Raw genomic sequence first — 18,740 nt, 5'->3', positions numbered from 1 at the left:
ATAAAATTCCACAATTTCAAAGTTAACTCACAGTTGAACCGTCCATAGGGATGTTCGTTATCTTTTGTGGACGTAATTACAATTTTGTCTGTGAAATTGATCAAGATTAGAGATTTATATCGTCAAAAAATCACCGGAAGCGTCTTCAAGCCTTTTTTGGTGAATTTAAATTCACAAGTGGGTAATATATAAATTATTAGTGTCTCACTTCTTAAATCATTTAAAAGGAATAAAATGCAAATGTATAGTTAAATGTATTTAAAAAGGAAACCAAATCAAGATGTTATTTTTGTTTTCTACTTGTAGATGTCGGTGCCAAATTAATTGAGCACTGAGAGCGCTGGGATATAAAACATGCATTTTTTTTTTATGGCAGTCTACAAAATGGTCTAGTCGATGATTTGTTGCCATGTCATAATAAATGTTCCAGTTGCAATTTATGAATTATATCTTGGTCTGATTCTGAAACCAAAAACAAGTCTAAGATACATCCGAGACGTCACATTCAATCTAATCATAGCAGGACTAAATAGGATTGCATTCAAGCGCATCTCTTCTTGCGAATAGATGTTTACCATTCTTCAGTTTTTGTCTATTTGTCTGTCTGCCTGTCTGTTACTTTTAATACATTAATGTAGACAAAAGTCTCTACACTTAATTTACAGGAACGTTTTACATTTTTACATAAAAATATCATAATGGTAAAAACGTATTTACGGTATACCATTATGTTTGTCAATATTGACCGGTTTTATCATTATTTTATCAGTGTAATTTTACGCTATTTTATGGTATTTTACCGTATTTTTACCGTATTTTACTGATTTTTTTACGGTGATCTGATGGGTATTTTACAGTAAATTCTCTCCTTTTATTCTTACTATCGTGTTTTATGACGTTAACTTTATTCTGTTCATACACAACTAGATTCCTGTTGCTGCCCCTAGAGGTACACTATACTGCCCAGCTTCTTTGTGACTACTCTAGAGTACCATACCAGTCCAGTACTATAGTATGTTACTGTGCGTGTGGTTCCGACGTGTGTACTTTAGAGTACCCACACGGGTACCCGGCACCCATGAAGTAGCTGAGCAGCAGCAGTGTACCTCTGGATGGGGCGTCATCAATAGCATAAAAATGGTAGTGATAAGTTTGTTTTTCATTAATGTCATAACTCTGTGGTTATATACTTGATATAAATCATCAGATAATTGTTCCACGTTTTAGTATTTCTGTTGCATATTGCAATTGATATTTGCGTATTTGCAAAGCGCCTTCAGTTCTCGCCAATTTATGTTAAGAATTTTGAAAATACCGTGTTGTTGTTGTTCTTTTTGGTAATGATTATGCATTTTAATTAAAATAGACCTATTCAAACATAAAGACATTTCTGAAGAATGTCGAAAATTCAGGAAACATTGTATTCATTACTTATTGACAGTTCAGTGCCAGAAGTGGGTAAGTGCAATAGCTGCAATGTGTAGATAAGTACACTATACAATGTGTAAATTACCTAATGTTCACAAGGCAGCTATTGCACTTACCCAATTATGGCACTGAGCAGTCGTTTTTTCAAGCCGACTGGGGTGGTGTGTTTTTTATATAATCTGGGTTAATTATACCGGTATAATTAAACCAGTTTCAGTGCTACTCGACGACTATTAATAATTTTATGATTCATATAATATTTCTATCACGTTTTGTGTCTAGTGTATACTTACCAACTGCTTACACCTCTGTGTGACCTGTTATGTATGTAATGGCAAACTCTGGTCCATTAAATTTTAGTTGAGACTCGGGTTTATGTGACGCCGTGTTTAAATGGACGTATAATTGGATGTCATTTTATAACGTGTACTGTCAGCTATTACTAATCAAGTTTGATGACGATTTTTATGAGTTATTGCTAAAGGTGTCCACTGAAATATTAATCATTTTGTATAATAGGGAACTTAATGAGCTGTTAAGTCATAAATCATATTTCTTTATATAGTGCATATTATGTGATACCTTCACCTACTTCATATAGAAATTGAAGTAGATAAACAATACTGATTGTCTAGTTTTCAATGGAAAAAATGACTAATTTCGGCAGAATTTTCTCATTATGCGCAGTTAAGGGGCATTTCGGGATCCACAACCACTTTTTTTAAATTTCATATTAGGGATGTGGCTGGGAGAATTTATGTAGGCCTATGGCGTATAGGGAGGAATGATCCAAAACCTCATTCCCCACTTTTCTAAAAAAAATAAGATTTTCATACAATCGGAAACCTCTGGCTACATATTATAAAATTTTTGCAGATTCAATCGCTTGGCAAAAATATCATCAATCTGTAAACATAACGAAAGTACAAAATATAGTGGCGTATATAATACACATAAACATGCGTAACTCGCAAAGGCAAAATCAGAGTCAACTGCAATTCTGCGAAGGAGCTTTTTTCGTGGATATCTACTATAAAATCCATAAAAAATAGAATGTTAGAATCACGAAATACTCCTTTAAAAGTTTATAATATCGGATAAAAAATTAGATCTCAAATGACCAAAAAGTCAACCTATTACATGCTAAAACCTACAAATCAATAGTTCTTCATATCTTACTCATATGCATCGCCCAGGTAGGCACATTAGGGACCGTTCACAAACACTGGTAAGGGGGCTGATGCAAAATGGGGGCTTTAAAAGTTTTGACCCTCCTAAGACCACAAATCGCGTTTACATGCTTTTCTATGGGGTCGACCCATAATTTCCATCTCAAAAAGGGGGGCCCTGAAATTATTGAGATCTGAAAAGGGGGGGCGAAAAATGTTCGCGATGAAATTTGATTGCATCAGGCCCCCTAATAAGTGTTTGTGAACAGTCCCTGATAGAAGTGTATACCAAGTAAATGTTTGAATCTACTAAAGTGTATAATTGAAACTGACTGCTAAGATTTTTGCTGGAAACCCAATAGATTTACATAATTAATTTTATGCGAGTCCCCATGGCTCCAGTCACTTTTTATTAGTATTGATATCAAGTCACAAAAAAGAAGACATTGGATTACTTTCTAGTAAGATCCAAATCTTTATAATGTAGCTAGGCCTATATATTAACATTGATTTTGTGTGCGCACTCGGTCACTGGAAAGTTTACATTACTATTGAGCCATGCCATGTCAACTCCAGGGATGTGCACCGCAGCACCTCTTCATTTTTTTTCTTTTTCTGTGTGGTGGTAGATATTGATGAGAAAGTAAAATCCTGAAAATTTGAGCTTCATACTCCATTTCGTTTTCCCGTGGCATCCATTTGAAATTTAGGGGGTCAGCGTAAAAAATGTGTCGCAACGCGAAAGACGATGTTTGGAGGTCCATAAATGTATAAAGGGAACCCCAAACAAAAACGAAATAGAGTATGAAGCTCAAATTTTCAGGATTTTACTTTCTCATCAATATCTACCACCACACAGAAAAACAAAACAATTGAAGAGGTGCTGCGGTGCACATCCCTGGAGTTGACATGGAATGGTTCTATTGATATTTGCGTGAGCCCTCATTCAGTGGGGAAATTACATGGGTTATTCAGTGAGTGGAATTAAAGATGATTGAACCGAAACCTCTCTAGCTCTGTACATATGTATGGCTAGATATAAGTATTTTGAAGTCTGATATAGACCTTTTTCTGATGACGTCACCTAATCGATATTGGGGTCTGAGATGTAAACAAACAACACGTGCGTTTCTCACGTGTCCACGGTGTAAAAACACCAAATACTGCGTATTTTCTGCTGTTTTGTCATATTTCACTTTAGCTTCCATAAAATAATTGTTTAAACGGGAACTGTATACTAGTTACCTTTGTTCCAGTTTGTTTTGATGCCATAAAATACAAAAGATACGGAAAAACCGCGATGCTATTTAAAATTCAATCTTTGTTTTGTTTCACAATTTTGTTTACTTTTTACACCGTGGCGAACTAAACGCGTACTGCGAGCTGGCAATTCCGCGCAGGACGCCTAACGTGGCGCAAAGTTGATAGCGAGCGCCGGCGCGGCATTTGCGTTTGGGTGCTGATGACTCGAATGCTGGACCCCAATATCGATTGATTGGTGACGTCTGAGAAAAAGGTCTATATCAGGGTACATGTCACAATGAAGTATTTGAATTGATCGTCTATGCAGAAAAAAACGGTAGCTCGTATTTAAAAATATGATATCTAAACTGTAATACTGACATTGGGTTAGATATTAATTATCTGAGACAAGAATCTTCAAAATTCCACGATATTCAAAATTCCCGCGCCGAAATTGTCTAAGTGCAATGACGTAAAAGTTATTTGTGCTCAATTGTCGCCAGCCTTCATTGTATAATTGCTGGGACACTCAGCAGCGTAACCAGCCTTTTAGTGTGAGGGGCAAAGCCACATTTACGTCCCCATGAGTCAATTTCTCGGCCCATTTTTAGCTCATTTCATCCCAGAAAATTTTCTTGGGGGATTTGCCTCCCCCTAGCTACGCCACTGATTTTAAATGAGAAAGGACGACTTCAACGTTCTCATTAAGACTCGAAACGATAAGATAGTATAATACATGTATACATGTAAAGGCAGAGTTAACGTTTTATACTTGAGTAAATTGACCAAAGCGGCCTATATTTGCCATGAAGCTAATTTGAACGAAGCCTAAGGAAACTGATTGGCTATTTCTTTACTCAAAGTCGATTGCCATCATAGCTCTGATCATGGTTTCCGAATTCGATATCCTTGCTTGCATGAAGTTCATTGACTCACAAATGAAGAAGATCTGATACTTGTCTGTTTTAACAAGTAATGCAACAAAATAAAACATTTGACAAGTGTATGTAGTGTCTCTAGATCTAGTTTATGTGAAGGAATGTTTCTATTTCAGTTGAAAAACTTTGATGGAATTGTCGTCGCAGATAAGAAGCTCTTCTCCGTTGTCTTTGAGTGCTATTCCCCAGGGCGATTTGACGTCTTTCGTCAGGATTCCAATATAGTCACCTGTGAGAGAGTAACGGTAGACAGCTGGAGGTCGTGTGTAGCTAGCGACGAAGACTTCATCTTGGACCACACATAATCCTGTAGGGTTGAAGTTCCCTTCTGGTGGATTGGCAAAGGTGTGGAGTTGAGTGCCTTTGGTATCGTACACGTGGACGGCCTGTTGAATGTTACCATGATCGCTGATAATAACATGATCATCTGCGGTGATAACAATGAAGCATGGGTACATATTAACGCTGAAGCCAGATATGTGCGTACCATCTTGATTATGGATACTAATGTACTCACTTGAGCTTCCGACGTATACACGACCCTTGGTGTCTATGGCTATACCGTACAACAGGGAATTCTCACTTTGTGACATGGTGCCGTTAGGATTCTGAACACCAAACTTTTGCTTGAAATTTTCCTCTGCATTGAAAACTTTCACATATGGATTATAGTCCGTAATGAAATAGTCGCCATTTTGCGCAATTGCTAAACCCCATGGATACGAAACACCTTGAGGATCGCCGCCACCTACACCACTAGTTTGGATTTGCCGCTTGTTTGTGCCATTTTTATCAAAAACGTGAACGTAATGGCCGCTGGTGTGTGTAGCCACTGCAATTTCATCATTTGTGTCGAAAACGATGTATCTTCCGGTATTAAACTGTCCCGATGCGATAGTCTTTTCTAGAGCCCATTGATCGTAGTTGTTAAGTGAACCAAGAGAACTCATCCCGTTATCAAGATTCTTGCTGGGTATAAATTCAACTTTACCCATAGACTTTCTGACAGCTTTTGGATTCAACTTAGAAATGTGTTGCATGGTATTGGAGAGAGATGAATACATTGTAGCTACATCATGCTCGGAACCATTCTGTGTAATCTGTTTTGTCATCTCCATTGATGTACAAAGACGCGATTTCTGAAATTGTAGGCCATCTCTGTGTGCTTCTATCTCTTTGATTCGTTTTGCCTCCAACTCTTTCATTTTCTGAGTGAATGCAGATTCTGCTTTCTTAGCTGTCTTCTTGTAGAGACTGATAGCTTTCGTCACGTTGGCTCCCAATTCTTTAACAGTTTTCTCATCTTCCGCCGCGGCATTATCGATAGATTTGGGAATGAGTTCAACTTGCTTGAATAACTCTAGAAGTTTGTCATTTCTCTCTTCTGCCGCACTCTTCAGCTCTGTCTGTTTATGATCGGGACGCGGGTGGCCTACGACCGTACAGTCCCGGCATATAGGCTCGTCGCAAGTTTCGCAGTAGAAATTCAAAACCTCACGCTTGTGCTTAGGACACATCTCTTGTTCAGGCAGATTGTGCATAGTCAACTTTCCTGTGCGCAGCTCTTCCAATGTGAGCACATGGTGATGTTTCAATACACGCACAGATTTGTGAATGTCCACACATTTCTTACACAAGAAATCATTGCATTCTATACAGCGTCCAACAGCCTGGTTTTCAGAATTATCGCACGAGGTACATGGAATCCTGGCATCTTTCTCGTAAAGTTTTTTCATAATCTCGTTTCGCTCTTTCAATTTGCTGACAAAAAAGTTAGTCCTGAGTTCCTTCACCCCACCTTTTGGTAACGGAAAGTCCTCGCGACAGGTGGGGCACGATACCGCGTCCTTGTACTTATCCGGGTGTTTCTTTGCAGAGCTTTCAACCCAACTTGTGAGACATTTCAAGCAAAAGGTATGAAGACATGGTAGCGCCTTTGGTTTTTCAATAGCTGCATGACAAATGCCACACTGAACAAGATCAGCGTTACTAGCAGTTCCTTCGAGATTGAGTAACTTTGAATCGGCCATTTTATTCGTCAATGCCCGCTTGGGTCTATGTCCATACAATGCGTACGATCGAAAGAATAAAGTCGAGTAGCCCATGTGGTGCTTTTGAGGACTAGTCGGTCAAAGTCTATGATTAGACTATCAATGCCCTGTACCAATAATACGACACTTTTTGATGTATTTCGATATCCAAATAAGCGAGTGATGCGAGATTTTTGTCTCCCGATACGCATGGTACAAAACGTCATGTGCATTTGGATCGGTTCCATGCAGTGCAAGTACGTCGCTTCTTTGATTTGGAATGATGTGTCCCTGGATAGTACTATGGTCACCTTATGAACTCAGCAATCACGAATATCATATCTATATTTTGCTAGTTATTTGCATGCTAATCAAACAGTAATTATTGATAACAATGAATCAACATTGCATGAGATCTTGGCTATGATAAGAATAAGTTTTTCCCCAATCACAAAATTTATTTTCCAATTATTTAATTTCAAAATTCATAAGTGTTACTCCCGGGGGGGGGGGGGCACTCAACTGAAATTTTGAAAGTTGGGAACTAAGAACTGATTTTGGTAAAAATAGGGGCTTGATGAACTGAAATTTCAACATTTTTTGTGGGTCTTGTGAACTAAAATTGGGCCAAATTATAGGCTTTGGAGCTAAAAAATTCCAACATTTTCCCAATTTTGGCTAAAGAGCTACAATTGCCAGAGTTTGAGGCTCAAAGAACTGGACCATGATCCAAATGTGGGTCTTAAGGAACTGCCGGTAGCCTGAAAAAGGGACCCTTGACCGCCGCACATACTCATACTCCATGAGTACCCCCTCCGGGGTGCTTAATTTCTTTCTGCAACCATAATGGGCCGCAATATATCACTAACCGCATCGTCCGAGGCAAGGTTCATTATTGTCAGGGTTAGGGTTAGGGTCTTATGGTTAGGGTTAGGGTTAGGGTTAGGGTTAGGGTTAGAGTTAGGGTTAGGGTTAGGGTTAGGGTTAGGGTTAGGGTTAGGGTTAGGGTTAGGGTTAGGGGTTAGGGTTAGGGTTTAGGGTTTAGGGTTAGGGTTAGGGTTAGGGTTAGGGATTAGGGTTAGGGTTAGGATTATATTCGTATTTATTAGTACTAATATACTAGTAATAGTATATTGTGTGTATGCACTTTATTCCGTAATCAATAAGTATCATAAACAAACACCTTTCTGGCACAACGAATCATAGCACAGTCGTGTAGGCATTAGACTATGGATACATAGGTTGTGGGTTCGAACCCCAGGTAAACCTTTGTAGAATTTTAATTCTATCGATTTCTTTTTATTTTATTAAGTAAGAGGAAATAATAATGGTAATAAACTCGTGTTATATCTAGCCTCATAGGCCTATAATTTACATGTATGTACTACGTGTGATCGCATTGCGGCCCATTATGGTTGCAGAAAGAAATAACGCCTCCGGGGTGTTACTTGGTCACAGTCACAAGCCTACATGTTGACCATTCCGTTGGGTGTTCCAAATATTCCTAAACTCTTACCAACACTGTCACAAACAGGAAACGATAAGCCTACCAAAAAACGTTTGAAAATTGGGGCGAGTTAATTTTCTGCAACATGGTTTTGTCAACAACGTTTCAAATTTATAAAATTATTTTTGTTTATTTTGAATCAGGAACATTTGTGACGATAAAAGTATAAGAGTGCAACTATGATAGTCGTTTACACTCGAAAGATTTCTAGCTAAATCTAACCTTAACCCTAAACCCTAACCCTAAACATAACCATGGTCGTAGGAATAAATTTTAACCAACTGGCGCATTTTAAAAGTTGCAAACTAAAAATACGGCGCGTTTTAAGTTGCACTAAAATCCCATTCAGTTATACCTGGCCAACGACGGACAATTACCGCGATTCACAATACGATGCGCCGCCAAAGGTTGCTCTTGCCAGTCCAACTTTAACCTCCTGGGTCAACATCACGCGTGTGTGATAATTATGTTGAAAACAGCTCCATGAAGGATTCCAGGTGATAATTAGATAGAAAATTGATCTACTTAATTATTGTAAATTGCTGTTTTAGTGTACATCTTGTGTAACATTAATTGAAGGCTATTGATATTTAAAAACACAATGAAATAATGTTCTCTCCTGTTGAATTCGTATTTCGCGGGCATTGGATGTCGACATTGTCCCATGATGCACTGCGCATTTTGGCCTCTCCCGAGCAACCGCTGGAGGCGCTTCATATTGTGAATCGACCGAATTCCTAAATGTAGTAAAATCGCTGTGCACTCCACCTGGTAGAGTGCAACCAGTATTACATTACTGCATAGTTTTATATAATTCGAAGCTAAAACATTAATAATCAAGTTCAAAGAAGAAGAAAAAAGGAGTGGACAATAAATGGCTTAGTTAAATTTCTTTACTGGGTTCGTCATCGCGCTACAGTTCCAATGTATCCCACAGCTTTTTCTCCGGTTGTTTTGTAATATACATGCTCCTCTCTGATCCATTTTGTCCACAACCCGTCCCTGACAAGAGCCCGAAGGTTTGCCGCCATGGCCTCGTCTCCAAAGTCTGCGACCGTTTTCACCCAGTATGCAGTGATGTTAAAAATTACGACTCCGCCTGAAGAAGTAAATAATAATAATAATAATAATAATAATAATAATAATAATAACACTAACACTTATAATAATAATAATAATAATAATAATAATAATGATAATAATAATAATAATAATAATAATAATAATAATAATAATAATAATATAATAATAATAATAATAATGACCCATTAATGAACTTTGACCCCAAATCAGTGAACACCCTATTTATTGGCTAATGCATAATCTGCAAGCGGTGTCAACTCTGTATTGTTAATTATGGCAGAAGAGGCATTTTGAAGGTATTTCGTTTCATACTGGTGGTGGCCTTTGACCCCAAATCTTTGAAAAGAACACCCCATAAACATCTGTAATGACAATGCTTGTATCTAGTGGAGTTACTGCCCTGCGGAATTTGTGGCTTTTTTACGATACCCCAGCATACCCGAGGGGAGGAATCTTTTACTACGGTTTCCCTTGTTAATTCTGGTAAACATTTTGGGTTTGGAAAGTCCTAACCCCATACTGTAAAAACTCGATAGTTAGCATATGTGCTTACTACCATCCACAAAAATGTAAAGGGTTTTGAGCACATCATCGATACACCTAGTTATATACAAACAAGTAAACCTGCAAATGTGTCTCACCTCCATTAGCAATTAGCTCAATTAGCCTTTCCTGTTTTTTATAACAACATGTTTAAAGTCTGGTTCAATACTAAATGTACTTCAAATAAAGCTGACATATCTGATTACTACAATCAAATCATTTGGAACAATGATGCTGTAACTGTTAACAAGAAAACACTTTTCTATAGAGACTGGATTGAAGCTGGCTTTATTTTTATAAAAGATCTTTTTGATGATGATGGTTCAATCTACTCACTTGAGTATTTTAGGCACCGCATTCCACGCACTGGCAACATTCTTTTCAGTACTTCGCTCTTTGCAATGCTCTGCCGAATGATTGGAAGAATGCACCAATTCTAGACCAAATTCGGACTGAATCAATTGTCTTTTATGCAGTCCCTATAGAAGCCTATTCTTAAAAGTTTTTTAGACATGCCATGGTTGATAAGATTTATGTTCCACCAATTTGTATGAACTATTGGTGTAGAAGATTCCCCAATTATAATTTTGATTGGGAAAAGATTTGGGGTTCAATACCATGTTGTACCAGTGAGGCCAGACTTATTTCACTTAATTGGAAAATTATTCATAACATTTATCCTACAAAAGTTTTATTATGTAAAATGGGGAAAGAAGATACCAATTTGTGCAATTCCTGTAATGCTGTTGATCATCCAGAGGACTTCTTTTTCATTGTAATAAGACCATTCCTATTTGGGAATTTGCTAACAGGGTTATTACACAAAGGCTTGGTAAAAACTTTAGGCTTTCTGTTGAAAATGTTTTATTTAATTATCATAATGACATTACCAATGATCGGTCAAAATATATCAATTATGTTATATGTGTTGGCAAAATGTGCATTGGCAAATACAGATACGGGGATCATCCTTGTCTTCTGTTCCTCTTTAGGCAGAAACTTCGTATGAGAGGTTTGGTCTGCGATGACTTTAGCTAGTTGATCGCAGATGAACAGTTACTTGGATGACTTCCGTGTCTGTTCTTGGCTCTTTCATTTTGCTTAAATTATTTCTTTGATTTTCTTATTATATACATGTATGTAAATTTGTGTTATAACATCTACTATTATTTATGGATTATGTGCAGTGCAATAACTTTTGTTGTTATAATATTTATAGTGTATTTAATGTGAATAAAAGGCATTTTGCCTGATATTACATATAAAAAAATAAAAAAAATTAGCTCAGTTAGTGAAGCGACGGACTTTGATACAATTTCATGTTCGATAGTAGCACATATGCTAACTATCGAGTTTTTACGGTGCTTCCACTCATTATACTACGGGTATATCTTAAAGGACTGAAGTATTTGTTGGTCCTCTTACCTGGTTTAGCCATCCTCGTCAATTCTGGTAAACATTTAGGTGAGACAAGACCTACCCCCATACTGCCATTCATACACACAACATCATACGCATCTGTACGTCAAATGATTATCATGATAATGATTATTTATGAGTCTATGACCTGGGCTCGTTTCACAAACTTACGGTCAATCTACGATCAACAATCGACCATGGATTATGCATTTTTTAGATATAACTTAGAACATGTCCAAAACGCACTTGTTTATTTGCGTTCTGTGTACTTGCATATTCTAAATTACATAAATATGTCAATATGGGTTTAAATGTCAATATATATAGTTATGTTACACGCGAATGTACCCGGGGAATGTACACTAAAGAGCAATTTACAATTATTGTAGTAGATCCATTTCCAAACCACTGATCATACGGACTCCTTCGTTGGGCTGCTTTTAGGATTATTATTATCACACACGTGTTAAAATCCAATGGTGGCTAGGAAAGCGATGTCGACCTGGACGTCAGAAATTAGACTAGCAAAAGCAACCGTCGGCGGCGCATTGTATTGTGAATCGCGACAATTGACTGCTATGTATTCTTATTCTTGTCGATCTCTCTGCTCTCTTTTGGATTTTATAATTTTATTATTTTGCTTCTGTGGTTTTCTGCTACCTGAAATGTTTAAATAGATTTTCTAAATACAAATAATAAGCTCTCACTTACTGTCCGGTACAGGTGTTTTCTTATCCGGGTCAATACTCGCACAGATGTAGTTGGTAAACACACCCTTTGATTTGGTCAAGTCAATCATTTTCTGAGCAAAATCCAGGCCATCAACGTTCATGTAGCCAAGAGTTTTGAGCTATATTATGAAGAACACATAGAATTTGATGCAAAAGTAGTGATGTTACAAGATTGATTACCATAGCGATAAGCGAAAATAATTTTTGAATGTATTGCCCTGCACTATACTAGGCTGCATTCATCACGTGTGTATCATGCCTGTGTACGTGTCTGTATAAAATCATAGATTGAATACAATACCACTCTTTTCGAAGACACTATCGTACAGGTGTGAGTACAACGTACGTTGATGTGAAATTTCCATAAAACTACGACCCTTCTTTGATCATCAATGGGGCGATGCAGAGTTAGAACGTACGTCTAGTGCAGGGCAATACATTTTAAAAATTGTTTTCACCTATCACTATGGTAATTAATCCTGTTACATCACTACTTCTACGGCGAATAGAGATATATCTAACTTTTAAGGCGACGAAAACATCTGTTCTACACGCACGAGAGAAGATCACCTTGATTCGCATCCAAAAATATTGAAATAGTATAACTACAGGTACATGCGAAATACTGTACATGTTCACGTAACCGTCTTCAACTCATTTACATAATTTTGGATGTGAGGATCGTATTCTGATTCGTTGAACCTTCTAATTAGCATACTTTTGGATATCGCCCTATTTGGTTTTACCTTACTAATTACTGATACGCGAACGTTGTTCATGTCGTGACGTCATTAGAGCTTGTCACTTGTCAAATGTGAAAAACGACGAACACTTGCACTTGTCTTTCCATATCGTGAAATACCATATAGCGGAAGCGTAAATTTTTTATGTAAGGAAAATATTTCTGCCATGTTGGCTAAATAAACTGTATTATTTTGTTCTCGAAAAGGACCGGCGATTTGTCTGCCATTTTCATTTTTAGAGGACTTGACCTTTTGAGTTCATTTAGTAGATTTGCTTACCAGTAGTTTTGCACATTAAAAGTATAGAGTATAGAATTTTATGTTCTCATCCCAGGAATGCGTTTTAATGCAGATTCAGGCCTCTGGTATCACCCTATGTCTTACCTGTTCGCCAAGAATTCCATTTCCACAAGCAACGTCCAGAATGCGAGCATTCTTACTTGGTTGCACACTTTCAACTATTTTGGCCATGTTTTGAGCACCACATTCTTTTCCAACAGATTCACAATACTGTAAACAATAGAAATGTAAAAGAAAGATATGGATCTTATACATAACCAGTATCTAATTTGTGCCCCCGTACTTTTTACTCTCTGGATCCGCGGCTGATCAAGGTTTAAAAGGGCACAGTGCATGATTAAAGCTTTGCCTCATCAGCCCTAGCTGTACCCACAAAATATTGATGTTTCACTTAATATGACGTACTGCATTTAACTGCGGGTGACAGAAAGGGCAATGGAAAGTATAGGAATCACGAAAAAAGACAGAGTAACAAATAATGATCTGAGAAAGAAATCAGTAGTACAAGACATCGACAGTATTATACGATAAAATCTATGTGTACACAAAATAACAGATTGAACCACAGGAAACCCAACAACATTATAGAACATAAAAATATCTAATAAAAGCTGTAGATTGCGAACAGGGTGGTATCTGAAGCAATCCCAAAGTGTCTATCATTCGGTTCACACAACCAGAAGAAAGGGGATACCGAACAGGGGGTGAAGGGACGAGCTATGAGCACTTGGTGGCATATCTTGGCAGAGAGCAGCTCAGGATAGAGTGAGGTGGACAATTTTTGAAGAGACCTTCCTCTGCAGTGGGGCACAATAGGCTAAAGAAGAAATAAAAAGGAAGAAAAGGAAGAAGAAGCGGCTAGGAAACTACTCAGATCGACCTCGTGACCAAGACGTCCCCAGCACACCGTGTCATTTACAACTACACAGTAAAACAATTTCAATTTGATGAGACACCAAGATAACAGTGAGCACAGATACATGTATTGCCAGCAGACCACATAATAAACATGAAAAATATAAAAAAATAAAAATTGCGCAACTATAAGTTCTGAATATCAAATTGGTATTAAGAAGGCACAATTTGATACAAGGCTAAAATACACCCTTCTGAGAAAAACAAAATTCAAATAAATACACAGCCGTTGAAATTTAAAATAAAAATAACCAACCTCGTCATAAAATCCCGAAATTTCATTATAGTATTCTCGGACTTGATCAGATGTCCCTTCCAAGCTGACTTTGATCATTGATTGACGAACGTTTTGGCCTCCAACATTTGCTGTGGTATACGAACCACCGAGCTCAGCATCAGTGACAAACTCGCCACGAGATTCAGTAGTATTGCGTTGAGTTGCCATCCTTGTGATGAGTGTTGGGTTCTCTTCTTCAGTGAAAGTCACAATGAAATGACAATGATGAACTTGCCACTCTCAATGTATACTGATTTGGTCACTAATATAGGCCTACCATGTCAATTGAAACCCATAACACACAGTTCGGAAACTCTCTTGCAAACTGTAGCTGTCATGACTTGCAAACTGAGCAGTTTGAACCCGGAGTTTGAAACTGGGCTATGCCATAGATCGTGACCACATCCCGGATTCAATCACAACATTACGCATTACATTATGTTAGAAAATTAGGGATTCAATCATGTTTCACCGTTGTTCATCACCGTTTAACAACAATGCGGCCGCGTCGTCTGCGTGGTTTACTTCGCGAGGGCAGCTTTAGCTGCCCGAGCGAAGTAAACTCACACAGACGCGCCGGACGCGAGTTGATAAACGGTGATGAACAACGGTGAAACATGATTGAATCCTTTCAACTAACGAAAAGAAGCTAAAGATCGTATAATTCACGATTATTTCACGAGGAAATGTCAGTTAATCATTGTCACTAAGCCTTATAAAACTTCGATGATTTCTCTCTTAATATCATCAATAAAACTACAGAATAAAACGGCATAATTTAGCCGCTATCTGAAAATACTGAATTCAACTTGTAAGCTTGCATACGCACAAAGGTTCCATGCATGAGGAATTTTACGCGCTCTCGCGTAACGCGTAGTCTCGCTCGTGTTCGCGTATACACTACAGTAAAAGTGTGGATTCATCACGGATTAACAACGGTTGGCTCCTGTACAAAGGTATAGGAGGAGTTGTTGAAACAATTATCAAGCACGAAGCAGATGATTTTATTTAAAACAAAGTCGCATTGACCATAAAAACAAATAAAAGCAGCCGTCTCTCAACACGCGATATTCAAAATTCCCGGGCGCTGAAATTGTTACGGGAGTGACGTCCCAGTCATGCCAGTAATACAAAGAAGGCTGACGACAATTGAGCACAAATACCCATGACGTCATTGCCCTAGACAATTTCCGCGCCCGGGAATTTTAAATAGCTCGTGTTGAGAGACGGCTGTTTTTATTCGTTTCTATGGTAGATATGACTTTGTTTTAATTAAAATAATGTAATTCGTGCTTGATAATGATTTTTCTAACATTATAAGGCATAATGTTGTGATTTCCTTTAACTTGATTTCTGGAACGACGGCCTAAAATGTTCAAAAAGCGTTAATGCCATTCAGGGGTCAAATTTCAAAATTGCTTAAGTCTTGTCATAAACCACGCCAAAGTACAATTGCTCTGATAATAACGATTCGGAAAAAGCATTGACCTATTTGAGATATATTGTTCTCGAGTTATAAGCAACAAGGTCAAAGGTCGCATATTGGGCTACACAAGGGTCAAAACCTGCTCCGATTTTCATGAAACAAATTGTCTCTAATTGTATGATTGTTGATACCAGTTCAAAAAAAGAATAGTTTGCTCCACCTAAGATATCTCGTTACATATGTAACCGGATGAAAGGATCTGACCTTTGATCCTTTAGTAACTCGAGAACCATACGTCGCAGATAGTAATTGCCAAGGAATACGTTTGTGTGGTTTGAAAAAAAATTGACAAAAATACCCGTTTAACCGTATTGACCTTGACATATTTGGCAATATTACCTATGTAATGGCACATCATAGATAGTGCAAACTATTCTTCATTTGAATTGTATCGGAGTATTCTTTAGGTTTTGACTCCCGTGGAGCCCAAAATATGACCTTTTTTCTTATAACTCAAGAACCATGTCGCTGGTAGACTAAACTATACTTTTTCTGAATTGTTTTGATTCAAAAAAAGAAAGAAAGAAAGAAAGAAAGAAAGAAAGAAAGAAAGAAAGAAAGAAAGAAAGAAAGAAAGAAAGAAAGAAAGAAAGAAAGAAAGAAAGAAAGAAAGAAAGAAAGAAAGAAAGAAAGAAAGAAAGAAAGAAAGAGCTTCAAAGGTAGTCATCGAAAAGGCCAGTATTGGTAGAATATCAGACATCTAGCATCGCCTATCACACAAAGATTTCAAAAGTTCAAAAATATTTTTCAACAAATGAACAGGATTATGCTCTCTGGGTAATGTATTAGAGTACTAGGATACAGGAGAAATCCTGGTTCCGCCTGTTCGCCACAGTGCATAACAATAAATACAAAATATATAGTCTTGTGATTATTGTCGTAGCACCCATTATCCCACAATTATTATATGCACTTGCAACGCGCAAATGTGGAATGATTTGGCTAAAAAACGATTCTCTTATAAACGCATAGATGCACAGTTTCCACCTCGATACACCCGAGCACACAATTTCGTCCAAGAGCTTCCAAGCAAGCAGTGAATTGTCTCTACACAGTCTTTGTTTACACTACATGGTTGAGTGCATAGCATCATAAGAGCTGTGTGAGCTCCTAGCTGTTGGCAAGTGGAAAATAGGCATCTGTGATTGGTTTTTGTTAAAACCATAAGTGTTCCCTTCATCCAATCAGTGACAGGAGTGAAAATCATTCCAAAAGAATGAAAATTGCTCCTAAAAGAGTGGAAACAGCTCTTTCAAGGTATGATATAAGGGACATGTATGTCCCTTATATCACACTTGAAAGAGTGGTTTCCACTCTTTAAGGCATGATTTTTATGATCCTTCTTTTCGAGAGTGATTTTTTCACTCTTTAACATTAAGAGAATAGTATTACTTTTATGTGAGCCCCCTATAACTGGAAAGTTAATACCCCCACACCCCACCCACCCCAGTGCATCCCACACCACCTACACACCCATCCACAACCAGACACATATACATAAACAAACAAAACTATCAATCAATCAAACGATATGATACATACAGCAAAAGAGGCAGACGCCTGAAATAATTTGATATCTTACTACCCTAGTTTCAAGCACCAAATTATCTAAAATAGTCGGATAAGCCGGATATATCAATGATGGAGATCATATGAAATACTAATTCACATGACCAGAAAAATATTGCAATATCAAATTTATTCTCCTTTGCAATTGGATTTAGACTCCGTTATTAGCTTGGAAGCTTAAAATTTTCAATCAGAGAAGATTACGTGTCGATTGAAGTAGATTCGGGCATCAAATGACTGTCACTCATACGGGCGTAATGAACAATTCGCGACAAAGCCTTGCTCTCTGTTACTTCCATGCTCTCGCCATCTATAATAATTGGTTTCGGGCAAAGGGAGGTCTACGCATGCGCGGAAATGACGGTCTGGTCACCGATTTGTTTTTGTGATGGATAAAGAATACGGCCATTGCATGCACCACAGATTCAAGAAGCACGGTCCATAATAATACTAGCCACATGTAAATGTTCATTGTGCAATACTGCAGTTTGCCGTAACCATTTTCTCCGGGCCGGTGTTTCTAAATATGATTGGGTTTCTGAATTATGATTTGATCAGTAGCGTAGAATTGATCATTAAAATTATCACCTCTTAAATCATTTTGGTGCCGGCAATATTTCTGAGAATTACTAATCTAAATCTTATTGTTACCATTTATAATTATAAGAAACGTACCGGTTAACGAGTAGACTACACGTATCTATAGAAAAGAGTAGTGTGACTTCTTGAGATGTTTACCAGTACTCTGTGTGATTTGAATGATATGTCTTTAATATTTATTTCATAATTTTATTCGAGTAACACCAGAAAAGTGTAACTAGCGGAAGGCCCGTGGCCGGCAGTGAGGGCGAAATTGCGTCCGAAGAAGCAGTATAATTTAATACAATGTCGACGTTTCGAAGTATTGAGGATCATGCGGGGGATCCTGATGGTTGAACACTGTCATACTTCCTGCTCCACCTCTATTCAGATAACTCACAGAATTAGAATTATGTGAGATAACCATATTCTTGATAACACTGTAGAATTTGCTTTAGAATGCAATGAAGATGACAAACATTTCCATAAAAGTGATTCCCAATTGGCAGTTCTATAGAGTTTCCTTTTCTGGAAACATTCCATTCTGGAAGTATTTCCCATAAGGCATTGCAGCCCAGAGGCATAGCAAGCGGGTGCTCAGGGTGGACGAAGTCCATGGCCCCCCGAGGGTTCGGGGGACCCGAGCCAAAGGGAAAATGAAATCAGGGGTAAAAGAGAGAAAGAGGAGAGCGTGGCCTAGCGGTTAAGGCGTTGGATTGTGAATCCAATGGTCAAGGGTTCGAATCCCAGGTCCGCCTGAGCTCGGCTGGCTCTTTGTGTC

At 37.9% G+C, this 18,740-nt stretch overlaps 2 protein-coding genes across 2 annotated transcripts; both read right to left on the bottom strand.

Annotated features, from left to right (window-relative positions):
• Positions 1-3,501: 3,501 nt before the first annotated feature.
• LOC140167356 (E3 ubiquitin-protein ligase TRIM45-like) lies at positions 3,502-6,969 on the bottom strand. The gene has a single exon (XM_072190670.1). It carries the CDS (start codon positions 6,880-6,882, stop codon positions 4,885-4,887), a length of 1,998 nt encoding a protein of 665 aa, XP_072046771.1. The 5' UTR covers positions 6,883-6,969; the 3' UTR covers positions 3,502-4,884.
• Positions 6,970-8,252: 1,283 nt separating this feature from the next.
• LOC140167355 (methyltransferase-like protein 27) lies at positions 8,253-14,647 on the bottom strand. The gene is made up of 5 exons (XM_072190669.1): positions 14,305-14,647; positions 13,218-13,343; positions 12,071-12,209; positions 11,366-11,458; positions 8,253-9,413 (listed from the first exon to the last, which is right to left on the bottom strand). The coding sequence occupies exons 1-5, from the start codon at positions 14,491-14,493 to the stop codon at positions 9,220-9,222; spliced, it is 741 nt and encodes a 246-aa protein (XP_072046770.1). The 5' UTR covers positions 14,494-14,647; the 3' UTR covers positions 8,253-9,219.
• Between the last annotated feature and the right edge of the window lie 4,093 nt (positions 14,648-18,740).

The sequence above is a fragment of the Amphiura filiformis genome, chromosome 13, assembly GCF_039555335.1.
Source record: "Amphiura filiformis chromosome 13, Afil_fr2py, whole genome shotgun sequence".
Taxonomy (NCBI): Eukaryota; Metazoa; Echinodermata; class Ophiuroidea; order Amphilepidida; family Amphiuridae; genus Amphiura; species Amphiura filiformis.
This window is presented reverse-complemented; position numbering and strand designations above follow the sequence as displayed.